This window comes from Salvelinus namaycush, chromosome 14 (assembly GCF_016432855.1).
Source record: "Salvelinus namaycush isolate Seneca chromosome 14, SaNama_1.0, whole genome shotgun sequence".
Lineage (NCBI taxonomy): Eukaryota > Metazoa > Chordata > Actinopteri > Salmoniformes > Salmonidae > Salvelinus > Salvelinus namaycush.
This window is the reverse complement of record NC_052320.1, coordinates 29,649,650-29,667,116: the sequence shown is the minus strand read 5'-3', so window position 1 is coordinate 29,667,116 and position 17,467 is coordinate 29,649,650. Positions and strand designations below refer to the sequence as shown.

The 17,467-nt window shown below is 41.7% G+C and overlaps 1 protein-coding gene across 1 annotated transcript in view; it reads right to left on the bottom strand.

The window, feature by feature from the left end:
* Positions 1 to 12,204, bottom strand: part of LOC120059369 (NACHT, LRR and PYD domains-containing protein 12-like) — a 32,626-nt gene extending 20,422 nt beyond the window's left edge. Inside the window, exons 1-9 of the mRNA XM_039008372.1 lie at positions 12,147 to 12,204; positions 11,598 to 11,729; positions 11,229 to 11,345; positions 10,918 to 11,034; positions 10,590 to 10,697; positions 10,259 to 10,346; positions 9,881 to 10,100; positions 4,583 to 6,374; positions 3,344 to 3,511 (exon numbers count right to left, since the gene is read on the bottom strand). Of these exons, the coding sequence (XP_038864300.1) occupies positions 3,344 to 3,511; positions 4,583 to 6,374; positions 9,881 to 10,100; positions 10,259 to 10,346; positions 10,590 to 10,697; positions 10,918 to 11,034; positions 11,229 to 11,345; positions 11,598 to 11,686 (2,699 nt within the window). The 5' untranslated portion in view covers positions 11,687 to 11,729; positions 12,147 to 12,204. The remainder of the gene's footprint in view (positions 1 to 3,343; positions 3,512 to 4,582; positions 6,375 to 9,880; positions 10,101 to 10,258; positions 10,347 to 10,589; positions 10,698 to 10,917; positions 11,035 to 11,228; positions 11,346 to 11,597; positions 11,730 to 12,146) is intronic.
* Positions 12,205 to 17,467: the final 5,263 nt, after the last annotated feature.

Below are 17,467 nucleotides of genomic sequence, written 5' to 3'. Positions count from 1 at the left end.
TGAACAGGAAGGGGTTATGGAAGATCCTCCAAAAATGTGTCTGCCCGCAAAAACTAATCAACATCATCCGTCTACTCCATGACGGAATGCAAGGCCAGGTCCGCTGTGGTGGTGACATTTCTGAAGCCTTTCCCATCTCCAACGTACTCAACCACACTACTAAGGACCTTAACAAAGGCATCTACATCAGATACAGGGAGGGTAGTTCAATCTACGATCTGCGCAGGCTCCGAGCAAAGACAGGCTTCTCGCGCACACAGAGACGGACCTCTAGTCATTGGCAGATTGCTTTGATGTACCTTGCAAGAGTTACGGTCTGACCATCAGCTTGAAAGAAATCTGTAGTCCTCAGTAAACCATCACCCCTTTCCAACCCAGTGGCCCTCAGCATCCACCTCAGTGGATCTGAGCTCCAGAATGTCGACCAGGATGGCTCACTCGACAAGAAATAACAAACAGAATTCAGAAAGCAAGCCAGTCATTGGGAAGGCTGAGGAAGAGGACGCTCAACCATCACACCATCACTTTCCACAAAGATGAAAATCTATAATGCGGTAGTCATCACAACCCAGCTGTATGGCTTTGTAACTTGGACCCTGTACAGTCACCACGTCAAACAGCTGGAGATATTCCATACATGATCTCTAAGATTTATTATGGGTATCCGGTGGCAAGACAAAGTCTCCAACCTGGAGGTAATGCAGAAGTGTGAGTGGAGTTGAGTGGTCGGAAATCCCGCTCATCACTTACAGAGTGGTGCATGAGCACAGCTCCAGTGCTCCACATCCTTTCCAACCACTCTACTAAAAAAATAGAATTAAGGCACAGCTCCAATGGACCGGCCATACCATCAGGATGCCCCAACACTGTCTCCCAAGAAGGATCTTCTTTTGCGAACTATACTGAACAAAAACATAAATGCAAAGTGAAACAATTTCAACGATTTTACTGAGTTACAGTTCATATAAGGAAATCAGTCAATTGAAATAAATAAATTAGGCCCTAATCTTTGGATTTCACATGACGGGGCTGGGGCGCAGCCATGGGTGGGTCTGGGAGAGCATAGGCCCACCCACTTGGGAGCCAGGCTCAGCAACATCTCTGTGTGTGCACAAAATTTGTGAGAAATATGTAACGGGTTTCGTCCTCTTCGTCTAAGGAGGAGTAGCAAGGATCGGACCAATACGCAGCGTGGTAAGTGTCCATAATGATATATTTAATAAATCAAAATGAACACTGAACGAAATAACTAAAGTACAAAACAAACAACCCGAAACAGTCCCGTATGGTGAAAACACTAACACAGGATACAACCACCCACCAAACACAAAGAAAAACAGGCTACCTAAACGTGGCTCCCAATCAGAGATAACGACTGACACCTGCCTCTGATTGGGAACCATACTAGGCCAAACACAGAAATAGACAACCTAGACATACAACATAGAATGCCCACCCACATCACACCCTGACCAAACAAAACATAGAAACATACAAAGCAATCTATGGTCAGGGCGTGACAAAATAATCATTTTGTGCGCCTGGAACATTTTTGGGATCTTTTATTTCAGCTCATAAAACATGGGACTAACACTTTACATGTTGCATTTATATTTCTGTTCAGTGTATATCACACGCACTGGATGACAGGCCGACCCATAAGCGTTTTAAACACAACCTCATGTTCTGCAATATGCAGCCCAGTCAACTCACAAATGTCACCTCCTCCTGATCCACCTGGAACTCCAAAACCCTCACAGCAGTAGACAACTGTTCAGTCTGCGCTTCAAAACTCAAACTCCTGAGCCAATCAAGAACCCACAATAAACCCCTAGTTACTGCAGCAGTCGTCATCATTAAAACCAACCGACTACCAAAGAGAGCGAAAGAGAGATTTAGCTAATCACTACGGGCCTCATTTCCAAGCATTTAAATCTAACATTAAAGGACAGACCTCAAATCTTGTGAGTTACTGTACACTCATATAGTAACATCTGGCTCCATATGCTCTCTGGACACAGTGTTAACAAACCTCCAGGCGAGCTTCAATGCCATACAACACTCCTTCCGTGGCCTTCAACTGCTTTTAAATGCTAGTAAAACTAAATGCATGCTCTTCAACCGATTGCTGCCCGCACCCGCACGCCCGACTAGCATCACTACTCTGGACGGTTCTGACTTAGAATATGTGGACAACTACAAATACCTAGGTGTCTGGTGAGACTGTAAACTCTCCTTCCAGACTCACATTAAGCATCTCCAATCCAAAATTAAATCTAGAACCGGCTTCGTATTTCGCAACAAAGCCTCCTCCACTCATGCTGCTAAACATACCCAGGTAAAACTGACTATCCTACTGATCCTTGACTTCGGCGATGTCATTGACAAAATAGCCTCCAACACTCTACTTAGCCAATTGGATGTAGTCTATCACAGTGCCATCCGTTTTGTCACCAAAGCCCCATATACTACCCACTACTGCGACCTGTAAGCTCTCGTTGGCTGGCCCTCGCTTCATATTCGTCGCCAAACCCACTGGCTCCAGGTCATCTATAAGTCTTTGCTTGGTAAAGCCCCGCCTTATCTCAGCTCACTGGTCACCATAGCAACACCCACCCGTAGCACGCGCTCCAGCAGGTATATTTCACTGGTCATCCCCAAGCCAAAACTGCCTTTGGCCGCCTTTCCTTCCAGTTCTCTGCTGCCAATGACTGGAACTAATTGCAAAAATCACTGAAGCTGGAGACTTATATCTCCCTTATTAACTTTAAGCATCAGCTGTCAGAGCAGCTTACCACTGCACCTGTACACAGCCCACCCAACTACCTCATCCCCATATTGTTATTTAATTTATTTTGTTCCCCAGTATCTCTACTTGCACATCATCATCTGCACATCTATCACTCCAGTGTTAATGCTAAATTGTAATTATTTTGCCACTATGGCCTATTTACTGCCTTACCTCCCTAATCTTACTACATTTGCACACACTGTTCATATATTTTTTCTGTTGTGTTATTGACTGTATGTTTGTTTATCCCATGTGTAACTCTGTGTTGTTGTTTTTGTCGCACTGCTTTGCTTTATCTTGGCCAGGTCGCAGTTGTAAATGAGAACTTGTTCTCAACTGGCTTACCTGGTTAAATAAAGGTGAAATACATTTTTTTATTAAAAAAAATATATGCATTAAGTCTGAAGGACAGGGGTGAGTATGCTTTTACGTTTTGATTCACAGTCAGGACTTTTCTTTCAATGTATTGTTTAGCTGTTATCAAATGCAAATAAACATGTGGATCTATTGAACAATTGCTAACCCTTATTTAAAAATGACAGAAATATTGACCTCAGTTTCTCCAGTTTACAGTGTGGACTCCCTAGTCCATCAGAGAGCAGCTTTACTCCTGAGTCTTTTAGAGGATTGTAGCTCAGATCCAGCTCTCTCAGGTGTGAGGAGTTTAAAGCGGATGCCAAAGCTTTACAGCATTTCTCTGTGAGGTCACAACTTTCCAACCTATTTGAAAAGTCAAATGTCATGTCACTTTAGAGAAAAGATTAATGACACTTTGTTTCATGTTATATATACAGTGTGGTCTGAAATTATTGACACCCTTGATAAAGATGAGCAAATATAAATAAAATAAATAATTTAATTTCTGAGCTATAATGTATGCTAAAAAAAAAAGGAAATTATATTATTTTATTATACAATTGCTCAGAGAAAAATATTTTGTTTAACATCTAATAAGCACTTGCATTGGAACTGGTGTTTTGGTCAGATGACATGAAAATAGAGCTCTTTGGCCACGTACACCAGTGGTGGGTTTGGCATTGAAATGAGAATGCATGAGCAGAAAATAACCCCATACCTATTGTAAAATATCATGGTAGACCTTTGATGTTATGGGTCTATTTTGTTTCCATTGGTCATGGGACCCATGTTAAGTTCAACGGCATCCTGAACTTTAATCAGTACTCGGATATTTTAGCCAAAAACATTGTTGCCTCTGCTACGCTGCAAGTGGATCTTCCAGCAAGACAATAGCCCCAAGCGTACATTAAAATCCACAAAGAAATGGTTAATTTGCCACAAAATCAACATTTTGCAATGGCTATCTCAGTCTCCGGACTTGAAAACCTTTGGTTTGAATTGAAGAAGGTAGTCCATAAGCACAGACAAAGGATATCAAGGATCTGGAAGGATTCTGTATGGATGAATAGTCTAAGATCCCTTCCAATGTGTTCTCCAACTCATAAAACACTTTAGAAAAAGGCTCAGTGCCGTTATCCTTGCAAGGAGAGGTATTGAAAACAGGGCTGTCAATAATTTTGACCCTTACCTTTTTGAGAAAAAAAATATGCCTTGTTAAACAAAATCTCTTTCTCTGAGCAATTTTATTAGTATACAATATATATAATTTCCCCCTTTTTTGGCATACAATATAGCTACGTATTTGAATGTTGTATTTTATACAGTCATTTTTACTCATCTTTATCAAGGGTGTCAATAATTTCAGACCCCACTGTACATACATATGTTTTTTTGTTATGACTATAAATTTGAATACCCATGTACTGTACTTACTGAGCTGTTCTGGAGGCTTTGACCACTGGCAACAGCCTCAAAAGACCTTCATCTGACCTGGAGTATTTTCTCAAGTCAAACACATCCAGCTCCTCTTCTGATGTAAGCAACACAAAGACCAGAGCGGACCACTGTTCAGGAGACAGTTCTTCTCTGGAGACACTGCCTGAGCTCAGGTAGCTTTGGATCTCCTCCACTAGAGAATGGTCATTGAGTTCATTCAGACAGTGGAACAGATTGATGCACCTTCCTGGAGAGAGATTCTCCTTAATCTTCCACTTGATGTACTTGACTGTTTCAGCATTGGTTTGTGAGCTGATTTTCGTCTGTGTCAGTAGGCCTCGTAGGAGAGTATGATTGGACTCCAGTGTGAGGCCGAGAAGAAAACGGAGGAACAGGTCCAGGTGTCCATTCTCACTCTGTAAGGCCATCTCCACTGCGCTTACATTGAGGCAAAATGTAGGATTGTTTTTGAATGGCGTAAGTACTTCAGAGGTTGATTCAGGTTGAACCATTAGATTCACACCACTGTTGTTGAATGTGAGAAACACGTATACAGCAGCCAGAAACTCCTGAATGCTCAGATGCACAAAGCAGTACACCTTCTGCTGGTACAGCCCACTCTCTTCTTTAAAGATCTGTGTGCACACTCCAGAGTACACAGACTCCTCGCTGACGTCGACGCCACACTCTCGCAGGTGTTCCTCATAGAAAATCATATTTCCTTTTTCCAGCTGTTGAAATGCCAGCTTTCCCAGTGACAGAATGCTCTCTTCATTCCAGTGTGGATGTGTCTCATCGTTCCTATGATATTTCTCAATCATCTGTTTCATCAGGACTACCAGCAAGTGTGTGTACATCTCAGTCAAAGTCTTTGGCATTTCTCCTCTCTTTCCTTTTTTCAACATGTGCTCAAGAACTGTACCAGAAATCCAACAGAAGACTGGTATGTGGCACATGATGAAGAGGCTCCTTGATGATTTTATGTGTGAAATGATTCTGCTGGCCATATTCTCATCACTGATTCTTTTCCTGAAGAACTCTTCCTTCTGTGGGTCATTGAACCCTCGTACCTCTGTCACCTGGTCAACACACTCAGGAGGGATCTGATTGGCTGCTGCAGGTCGAGAGGTTATCCAGAGGAGAGCAGAGGGAAGCAGATTCCCCTTGATGAGGTTTGTTAGCAGCACATCCACTGAGGTTGACTCTGTGATGTCACACCAGCTTTCATTGTTCTGGAAGTCCAGGGGAATTTGGAACTCATCCAGTCCATCAAAGACAAACAGAATTTTGTAACTTTCATAGTTTGAGATTCCTGATTCCTTGGTTTCTACAAAAAAGTGATGAAGAAGTTCTAGCAAACTGTGTTTCTTGTATTTCATTAAATAAAGCTCCCGAGAAGAAAATGGAAATATGAATTGGACATCCTGATTTGCTTTTCCTTCAGCCCAGTCCATAATGAACTTCTGCACAGAGACTGTTTTTCCAATGCCAGCGATTCCCTTTGTCAGCACTGTTCTGATAGGTTGGTCTTGTCCAGGTAAGGATTTGAAGATGTCATTGCATTTGATTGAGATCTCTTGTGTTGCTGGTCTCCTGAATGCTGCCTCTATCTGTCTCACTTCATGTTCATTATTGACCTCTCCACTTCCACCTTTTGTGATGTAGAGCTCAGTGTAGATCTTATTGAGAAGTGTTGGGTTTCCTTGTTTAGCTATTCCCTCAAACACACACTGAAACTTATTCTTCAGATTAGATTTTAGTTTACGTTGGCACTTCACAGCAAGCTCATCTGAAAGACAGAAAATACAGATTGTAAAACATATTTGAATTCGTGTTGCACACGTTTGGAGATAGATAGCCTGCATGTCAACTAAGGATAATATCTGTGCAGGTCCTTCATTTACGTAGAGGCATCTATTGACACTGTAATATACAATATGTCAATAGATGCCTCTAGGTCAGTAGTTCCCAAACTTGTTATAGTCCTGTACCCCTTCAAACATTCAACCTCCAGCTGCGTACCCTCTCTAGCACCAGGGTCAGCACGCTCTCAAATGTTGTTTTTTGCCATCATTGTAAGCCTGTCACACACACACTATACGATACATTTATTAAACATAAGAATGAGTGAGTCTTTGTCACAACCCGGCTCGTGGGAAGTGACAAAGAGCTCTTATAGGACCAGGGCACAAATAATAATATAATAATAATCAATAATTTTGCTCTTTATAGTGAATAACTCACCACAGGTTAATGAGAAGGGTGTGCTTGAAAGGATGCACATAACTCTGCAATGTGGGTTGTATTGGAGAGAGTCTCAGTCTTAAATCATTTTCCACACACAGTCTGTGCCTGTATTTAGTTTTCATGCTAGTGAGGGCCGAGAATTCCCTCTCACATAGGTACGTGGTTGCAAAGGGCATCAGTGTCTTAACAGCGCGATTTGCCAAGGCAGGATACTCTGAGCGCAGCCCAATCCAGAAATCTGTCAGTGGCTTCTCATTCAATTCCATTTTCACAGAACCACTTGTTGCAATTTCGATGAGGTTCTCTTGTTCAGATTTCGGTAAGTGGACTGGAGGCAGGGCATGAAAGGGATAATGAATCCAGTTGTTTGTGTCATCCATTTTGGGAAAATACCTGCGTAATTACGCACCCAACTCACTCAGGTGCTTCGCTATATCACATTTGACATTGTCCGTAAGCTTGAGTTCATTTGCACACAAAAAATCATACAATGATGGAAAGACCTGTGTGTTGTCCTGCACATTGAATATAGTTGCGGAGAGTCCCTGTAATCCTAGATTCAGATCATTCAGGTGAGAAAAAACATCACCCAGATAGGCCAGTTGTGTGAGAAACTCGTCATCATGCAAGCAGTCAGACAAGTGAAAATTATGGTCAGTAAACAGAACTTTAAGCTCGTCTCTCAATTCAAAAAAACGTGTCAATACTTTGCCCCTTGATAACCAGCGCACATATGTATGTTGTAAAATCGTTACATGGTCGCTGCCCATATCATTGTATAGTGCAGAAAATACACAAGAGTTCAGGGGCCTTGCTTAAACAAAGTTAACCATTTTCACTGTGGTGTCCAAAACCTCTTTCAAGCTGTCTGGCATTCCCTTGGCAGCAAGAGCCTCTCGGTGGATGCTGCAGTGTACCGAAGTGGCGTCGGGAGCAACTGCTTGAACGCACGTTACCACTACACTATGTCTCCCTGGCATGGTTTTTGCTCCATCAGTACAGATACCAACACATCTTGACCACCAAAGACCATTTGATGTCACAAAGCTGTCCAGTACTTAAAAAATATCCTCTCCTGTTGTCCTGGTTTCCAGTGGTTTGCAGAAGAGGATGTCTTCCTACGAACATATACCAGGAGCTGTGCCAGGCCCGCCACGTCTGTTGACTCATCCAGCTGTAACGAATAGAATTCACTGGCTTGTATGCGAAGCAGTAATTGTTGAAACAAAACATGCCAATTTGAAAAATAAGCCACAGGAATTTTTTGAGGGAGAATTAAGACGACTTCGAGTAGTAAGACATATATAAAAGCAACTGATACCATTAATAAGAAGGGGCTAGAAGCGTCTTACATGGTGAGCTACCGAGTGGCTAGGACAGGCAAGCCCCATACTATTGTGGAGGACTTAAGTCCAACGTCCCTGTCTGAAGTTCGGTGCTCTCCCGGGTAAGGGGGCAGTAGCTCTTCGGCTGCATCAGATTCACAACTGTCAGTGTCCATGCTAGCTGGGCTAACAACAAATGTAGAATTACTGATGCTAGCATTGGATGTGCTCGTGGAAGCAGAACAACTTGTGTCGTCGACCGGTGCAGGTGTAGTACTGCTGGTAGTAGCAGTACTACCAGTAGAGCTGGTATGCGTCTCTATGGACGCGGGCCTTACTTTTTTAAACCATTTATTCATTTTAGAGCAAACAGAATGAGCAGTAGCTACGTTTGGCTACATACGGACCGTTAATGGAATTCCCGCGAGAGAGTAACGGTTAATGTGATTGGATGTTAATTATTAGACTAGGCTACATTTAAAAAAAAAGTGAATCACATTTATATTTGGCGTGCCCCCGACGGCATTGTGCGTACCCCAGTTTGGGAATACCTGCTCTAGGGAAATGAAATACAGTATGTCAATAGATGCATCTAGGGAAATGAAATACAGTATGTCAATAGATGCATCTAGGTAAATGAAATACAATATGTCAATAGATGCATCTAGGTAAATGAAATACAATATGTCAATAGATGCATCTTGGTAAATGAAATATCCCTTTCAGTGTAGCTTAACCTGTTAAACTCTGAAGCCCTCTGGTGGCATTTTCTATGAGAAACATATATTGTAGGCTAATCTACCTTCATTAGATACATCAAGGATTATCTATTATATTGATAAGATAGTCGAGTGACCGCTCTAAAAATGGAAATACATTTTCTCAACTATGGAAGGCAGGCTATGATTGAATGGAGCGTGCACAGCGCAATCAGCACAGCTGCATCTCTCGTGTTAGTGGGCATGATCGTAATCCATACCCAACCCTCCAGTAAGTTGTGATGAAATCACTCACAATACTCAGTTTTGGGTGAGACTGACTTTATAACCAAAACTATCCTATTTACACTTTGTAGACAATTTTTACTCTAGAAATATGTTTCTGACTCATATCGATGCCACATAGACCATTTAAAACCAAGCAGAGGGAGTTGACCTTGAAATCTGGATGATAAATGCACTGCATTACGATGACCACTAGGGTGTACCCCTTTCCATGCATACAACATTTTCGCAACTTTGGTGAGTTTACCTAAATTGCATACCTATGAATACGACCATAGCGCACTGGGTGTGGGCGGGAGCATTCTTATGACTTTGCCAGCAGTAAGATTTGACCTCGATTTCCAAAAAGACAAGTGATGTAGTTTTCAAAAGATATGTCACTTACTACTTTCGGAGTCCACTTAAGCTTGCGCTCCCGGTACTGAGTACAAAACAATGCTCAGAGTTTAACAGGTTAAAGACTTAAAGCTGGAATCCTTAATGGTGAAACTGCCACGTCCATTTGCGATATTACAACAAGAAAGAAGTTACTGCAAACAACAAATACAGTTTTTTCCCTCAGACATCATTGCACGCGCGATAGAAAAGCATATGTACTGCAATTTATTTGACTAATGCTGCACAATGCGCCTCAGCTCGGCAACAAAAACAATAACAACAGTGGTGGGGCGGCCAGTGGTGCTGTTCCCCCTACTGTAGATTCACTCTTTAAGACTTACTTTTCTCCAGTATGTCAGCGAGCTCTGTTTGGTTCATGTTCCTCAGCATATGCAGTGTGATCTTCAGAGCTCCCTCCCTGGCATTGCTCTCCTGCTTTGCAATTTCAATATCCACTACTTCCTTGTCCTCCCCCTGGCTCTCAAAGCACTCTGAGCTCAGAATCCTCTTAAACCTCTTCAACTGACTCTTCAGAAAAGTCATGATATCGTCTTCGAGCGACTAACATAGAATGTAAAAAGTTATACAATCAGTTAATAATTTTATAAAAAGATTACAATCAAAAGCTTTTCATGAACAGTATATGATAAGTTTAGCTAATCTTAACAATTGATTTATTTCAACTGTGAAGACTGTAAAACATAGCTAAGCCAGCCCACCCTGAATATGGAGGACAGGTCCGTTTGATGACTCTGGGTAAACTGACTCTCTGTCTCGGTCTCTGACTGTGATCTCTCCAGACTGTTTCTGTGGACAAACATGAGGTCACATAACTTTGCATAACCATTTACACACCTGGAGAGTTCATACAAACAGGCAAACACAGGTTACCACACATATACAACTCAGGGAGGGAGAGGGTATTTGGCAGATAATGGATTCTTGACAAATGTGTCATGTACACGCACACAGCAAAGAAATGTATATTACCAACCGTCCACAAGGAAACGTCCTACATACACACAGCACTGTGCACAGCAGAGTTCTTACCTCTGTTTAGTAGCAGAGATTCCCTCTCTGAATGAAACTGACTGTATCTGGACACTCTTCATGGACACACAACTGGGTACAGGTGAGACTGGCCTCTCCTGTTCGATCCTGTCAACAACATGAAGAGAACAGAGTTCCTAGTCTTCACAACCTGCTGTATGTATTGAAAAAAGGATTTACAGCTCATTGATTCTATCTACTGTATGTATGTGCCGACTGGTTTTGTTGGTTGAGAAAATCAAAGACAGACATAACGACCAGGGAGAAGACAAACACACTGAGGAAGTGTCCACTACTCAATAGGCAGGCCAGTCCCGCAAGTTTGTACCTTTGTTTAGTAGCAGAATTTCTCTCCCCGAATGTGATTGGAGCCATCATAGACTGGTCACTCTTCATGGACACACAGCTGGGTACAGGTGAGACTGGTCTCTCCTGTTGGATTGAGCTTCAACACAACTGACCTTCAGTCTCTTATATATTTGACCAGGTGCTGATGTCCTCTTTTACTGAACATAGCACTGCCTCTATACACACACAAAGTCATTTCCATTACCAACAGTCTACAAGGAAACAGCCTACATACCATACACACAGCAAGTGTACCGACAGTTCTCTAATGACATAAAGCAGAGTTCTTACCTCTGTTTAGAAGCAGAATTTTTCTCTCCGAATGTGATTGGAGCCATCATAGACTGGTCACTCTTCATGGACACACAGCTGGGTACAGGTGAGACTGGTCTCTCCTGTTGGATTGGGCTTCAACACAACAGAACAGGCCTTCAGTCTCATTTAGGGCCCGATTCAATCCATATTGCAGAAATTCTGCGGTATAGAACGATTGAAATGCAAAGGTAATATTTGATTGAGCCGACATATGCAGCGTTTACTGTGAACACAGTCTCTGTGAATGCTGGAACATTGCTGAATTGAATCAAGCCCTTATTCTCCCTAATGATGAAATAATATCACTGCTGAGCTCAGACACACACACACAGACTCTACTCCCACCTTTCAACTTTGTGGTCTATGTCATCCTTAACATAGGGTGACATTTTAAAGGCAGTAGCAACCTCCTCTCTCCCCCCAGAGAGACTCATTTTAAAGACCGTGCTCCCTCAGGGGAGTCCCAGATCAGCTGACCTGTGAACACAAATAATGGCATCAGGCTCTCTCTAAAACGCAATATATAATAAAAGGGCTATGATAGCGTGACACTCTTTCAGGTAGAACCACAGCCGACAACTGTAGCCTACATCCCACCTACTGCCACACAACCAGGATCAAACACATTAGTGGTGCATACATCGCTGGATTAAACACAACAGGATAACCATCACTGGATTCAACACTAGTCATGTATTAGCACACATCCTCCATTTTAACATCCATTTCACAGATCACCATGATTCACTTCCTCTTTGATTACGTGTTGTCCTTCAGTACTAAGAAGTGATGCAGCTTTCAAACACTAGTAATCCGTTACACCATTCTTTAAAACACTGTTAATTCCTTAGACTACATCAGGTAGTCACTCTCACTCTCAACTTTGGTACTTACTTTACTTCTTTCCCCTCTCCAGTTTAGGGTGAATTCTGTACGTCTGTCATCTCAAAATGGATTCTGTAGAGACTTTCACTTTCAGCTTCCATGCCCAAATATGGAACAGGGAGTGGTGCTAACAACCAATATCTTATGTCCAAGCATTATTTTAAGGTATTATATGCCAATGAGGGTTGAGCAATTTTGCATAATTCCAATGTGGAAGCAATTGTCAACTACAACCATCCAGAGAACAACACAGACTAATTCACACTAGTGACTATAGGATGTATAATTCACCGTGTCATTCTGAGGGGGATCACATCGTTATGGACCTGGAGGCTTTGCTGCAATAATCTGTGCACATGGACAATTAATTGGGACTGCACCTTTAACGCTGGACATGGTGCTAATCAGGTAGTCTGAACTCTATCGCTTCCCATCCTGTCATTGCAAAGCCCCCCCACCCTTCCTCTGATCTTACTGTAACCTTGATTGTGCATCAGGCTTACAATAATCAATTCATTAAAGCTCACGCAGGAATTATAGCTACAGTGAACATGAAGCTCCCAGAGCTTAAAAAGGTCCAATGCAGCCGTTTTTATCTCAATATCAAATCATTTCACGAGTAACAATTAAGTAGCTTACAGTGATTGTTTTAAATTCAAATGGTCAAAAATAGTTTCTTAACAAAGAACAATTTATCAAGTAAGAATTTTGCTGGGACTGTCTGGGAGTGGTTTGAGTGGGGAGGGGAAAACAGAAAACTAGCTCTTGGTAGAGAGGTTTTGAACTCTTTCTTATTGGTCTATTAACACATTTACTGCCTGGCAGGCCAAAACTCCATCGAACCAAAACAGGCTGAAATTTTAGGCAGTCTTTTGAGACAGCTCTTACACTAAAAGGGCATTATCATATTTAAAAAAAAATCACAGTATTATTCGAAACCTCAATGTGGAAATAAATATAAAACACAGGACATTTAGTTATTGAGTGTACTGGGCCTTTAAGGTAGTGCAGCCAGGAGGTGGATACCTGCTGGAACCTATCATATGTAGGAGGGATTCCTTATAATCAAGGTCCCCATCTCTGCAGCCATGTTATCTGTGGAGGCTTCCCTGCCTGCGCTTTAATCTCTGACTAGGATACCATAGGGCAGGAGTCAGCAACAGGTGGCCAAAACTGATCCGCAAGTGTTGTTTTTTTGGCCCCCCAAAGTTTTTAGGATTGTATAAAAAATATATATAATAAAATACTAAAATCACCAGGAACTCAGCTAAAAGAAAATATTTTGAAAATATGTTTCCAAGTACAGTAGTCCCACAAATAAAAAGACATACTGTATATTAGGGTTCCCCAATAGGCGCCCATTGATTTATATGGATTATTTGGATCAATTTGCAGTGTACAAATTATTTATAGCTACGGTATCTTCCGAAAGTATTCATACCCCTTGACTTATTCCAGTTTGTTGTTACTTAAATTGAATTTTTTTCTCTCACCCATCTACACACAATACCCCATAAAGACAAAGTGAAAACATGTTTTTAGACATTTTAGCAAATTGAATAAAAAATTTTAACAAAAATCTCTCATTTACATACAGTGGGGAGAACAAGTATTTGATACACTGCTGATTTTGCAGGTTTTCCTACTTACAAAGCATGTAGAGGTCTGTAATTTTTTATCATAGATACACTTCAACTGTGAGAGACGGAATCTAAAACAAAAATCCAGAAAATCACATTGTATGATTTTTAAGTAATTAATTTGCATTTTATTGCATGACATAAGTATTTGATCACCTACCAACCAGTAAGAAATCCGGCTCTCACAGACCTGTTAGTTTTTCTTTAAGAAGCCCTCCCGTTCTCCACTCAGTACCTGTATTAAATGCACCTGTTTGAACTCGTTACCTGTATAAAAGACACCTGTCCACACACTCAATCAAACAGACTCCAACCTCTCCACAATGGCCAAGACCAGAGAGCTGTGTAAGGACATCAGGGATAAAATTGTAGACCTGCACAAGGCTGGGATGGGCTACAGGACAATAGGCAAGCAGCTTGGTGAGAAGGCAACAACTGTTGGCGCAATTATTAGAAAATGGAAGAAGTTCAAGATGACGCTCAATCACCCTCGGTCTGGGGCTCCATGCAAGATCTCACCTCGTGGGGCATCAATGATCATGAGGAAGGTGAGGGATCAGCCCAAAACTACACGGCAGGACCTGGTCAATGACCTGAAGAGAGCTGGGACCACAGTCTCAAAGAAAACCATTAGTAACACACTACGCCGTCATGGATTAAAATCCTGCAGCGCACGCAAGGTCCCCCTGCTCAAGCCAGCGCATGTCCAGGCCCGTCTGAAGTTTGCCAATGACCATCTGGATGATCCAGAGGAGGAACGGGAGAAGGTCATGTGGTCTGATGAGACAAAAATAGAGCTTTTTGGTCTAAACTCCACTCGCCGTGTTTGGAGGAAGAAGAAGGATGAGTACAACCCCAAGAACACCATCCCAACCGTGAAGCATGGAGGTGGAAACATCATTCTTTGGGGATGCTTTTCTGCAAAGGGGACAGGACGATTGCACCGTATTGAGGGGAGGATGGATGGGGCCATGTATCGCGAGATCTTGGCCAACAACCTCCTTCCCTCAGTAAGAGCATTGAAGATGCGTCGTGGCTGGGTCTTCCAGCATGACAACGACCCGAAACACGCAGCCAGGGCAACTAAGGAGTGGCTCCGTAAGAAGCATCTCAAGGTCCTGGAGTTGCCTAGCCAGTCTCCAGACCTGAACCCAATAGAAAATCTTTGGAGGGAGCTGAAAGTCCGTATTGCCCAGCGACAGCCCCGAAATCTGGAGAAGGTCTGTATGGAGGAGTGGGCCAAAATCCCTGCTGCAGTGTGTGCAAACCTGGTCAAGAACTACAGGAAACATATGATCTCTGTAATTGCAAACAAAGGTTTCTGTACCAAATATTAAGTTCTGCTTTTCTGATGTATCAAATACTTATGTCATGCAATAAAATGCAAATTAATTACTTAAAAATCATACAATGTGATTTTCTGGATTTTTGTTTTACAGACCTTACAGACCTCTACATGCTTTGTAAGTAGGAAAAGCTGCAAAATCGGCAGTGTATCAAATACTTCTTCTCCCCACTGTAAGTATTCACACCCCTGAGTCAATACATGTTAGAATCACCTTTGGTAGCGATTACAGCCATGAGTCTTTCTGGGTAAGTCTCTAAGAGCTTTGCACACCTGGTTTGGCCATTATTATTTTCAAAATTCTTCAAGCTCTTTCAAATTGGTTGTTAATCATTGCTAGACAGCCATTTTCAAGTCTTGCCATAGATTTTCAAGCAGATTTAAGTCAAAGCTGTAACTCGGCACCTCGGGATCATTCACCGTCTTCATGGTAAGCATCTGCAGTGTATATTTGGCTTTGCGTTTTAGGTTATTGTCCTACTGAAAGTTGAATTCATCTCCCGGTGTGTGATGGAAAGCAGACTGAACAAGGTTTTCCTCTAGGATATTCCCTGTGCTTAGCTCCATTCCGTTTATTTTTTATCCTGAAAAACTCCCCAGTCCTTAACGATTATGCGTACCCATAACATGATGCAGCCAACACTATGCTTGAAAATATGAAGAGCGGTATTCAGTAATGTGTTATTGGATTTGCCCCAAACATAACACTTTGTATTCGGGGAAAAAAAGGAAATTGCTTTGCCACATTTGTTTGCTGTATTACTTTAGTGCCTTGTTGCAAACAGGATGCATGTTTTTTTTTTTTTATATATTTTTATTCTGTACAGGCTTCCTTATTTTCTCTGTCATTTAGGTTAGTATTGTGGAGTAACTACAATGTTGTTGATCCATCCTCAGTTTTCTCCTATCACAGCCATTAAACTCTGCAACTGTTTTAAAGTCAACATTGGCCTCATGGTGAAATCCCTGAGCAGTTTCCTTCCTCTCCGGCAACTCAGTTAGGAAGGACTCTGGTATCTTTGTAGTGACTGGGTGTATTGATACACCATCCAACGTGTAATTAAGAACTTCACCATCCTCAAAAGCGATATTCAATGTCTGCTTTTATAAAAAATTTACCCATCTACCAATAGGTGCCCGTCTTTGCGAGGCATTGGAAAACCTCCCTGATCTTTGTGGTTGAATCTGTGTTTTAAATTCTCTGCTAGACAGAGGGACCTTACAGATAATTGAATGTGTGGGGTACAGAGATGAGGTAGACATTCAAAAATGATGCAACTTAAGTGACTTAAGCACATTTTTACTGCTGAACTCATTTAGTCTTGCCATAACAAAATGGGAGTGAAGGCACTGTGTGTTCCGGCACCCCAACCATCTACTCAAGGAAAAATCAGCCCATGACTGAATGGAATTGGGGACCCCTGCTGTATGTGAACATGGCTCAATGTAATCAAGACATGAAATTATCATTTTCAAATACAAATCTCTTTTTGGGCTTACTTGTGGTCAATTTTAAGTGTACAAATGAATATAATTATGTTTTCCGATCCCCTGACCATCTGCTCTGACAAAAAGAGATCCGCTCTGACACTTTCTAGCAGAATAAAATGTTAAGACGTCCAAGGTGGGTGAATACTTACAGGCACTGTGCAGAGATGTGGGCCAATTCAGCTATTCATAAAATAAAGGGCTAAAATTTCACTATTGATTTAGTGGTGGGTACCACGGTTTGAGGTGAGGTGCTATGGACCAGGACAGATTGTAATCAATAGGATGTGTAAATAGCCACTACTAAACCCCAGCAAACTTTCATAACAGCTAACCAAAAACCATCCTTATCATGTACAAAATTGCATGGCAAAATCAAGTCAACTGGATATACAGCACTTGGTTTGAAGGTACTTAGGGGTGATCTGGCTACAAATTCAGGTTTTTTGGATGTCGCAGGATAAAGAGGTTGTCAGCTCTTGCAACAGGACAATGATGCACCTGTCAATTGAAACAGATCTGAAATTAAATTGCAGGATAATTATAACGGAGCAGGAGAGCTTATAAATCATCGAAAATCGTTCAAGTACCAAACAGAGGTGCTCTTCCAGTACTTTCTTAGTGCCAAATTCAAGTCCAAGCACCTTGTCCGTATCCTGTAGTATCAAGAACATCAGCACGGAATCAACACTTCATTAACTTAACATTCCCCATTTATTTTGAACACTTAACTAAAAAAACTACATTTCAGAAATGTATGCAACAGTGCAAATCATACACAAAAAACCATTCAGGTTGATACATCATGATTTAAATTAATAAATATACATGACTTATTTTACACTTTGAGATGCTAC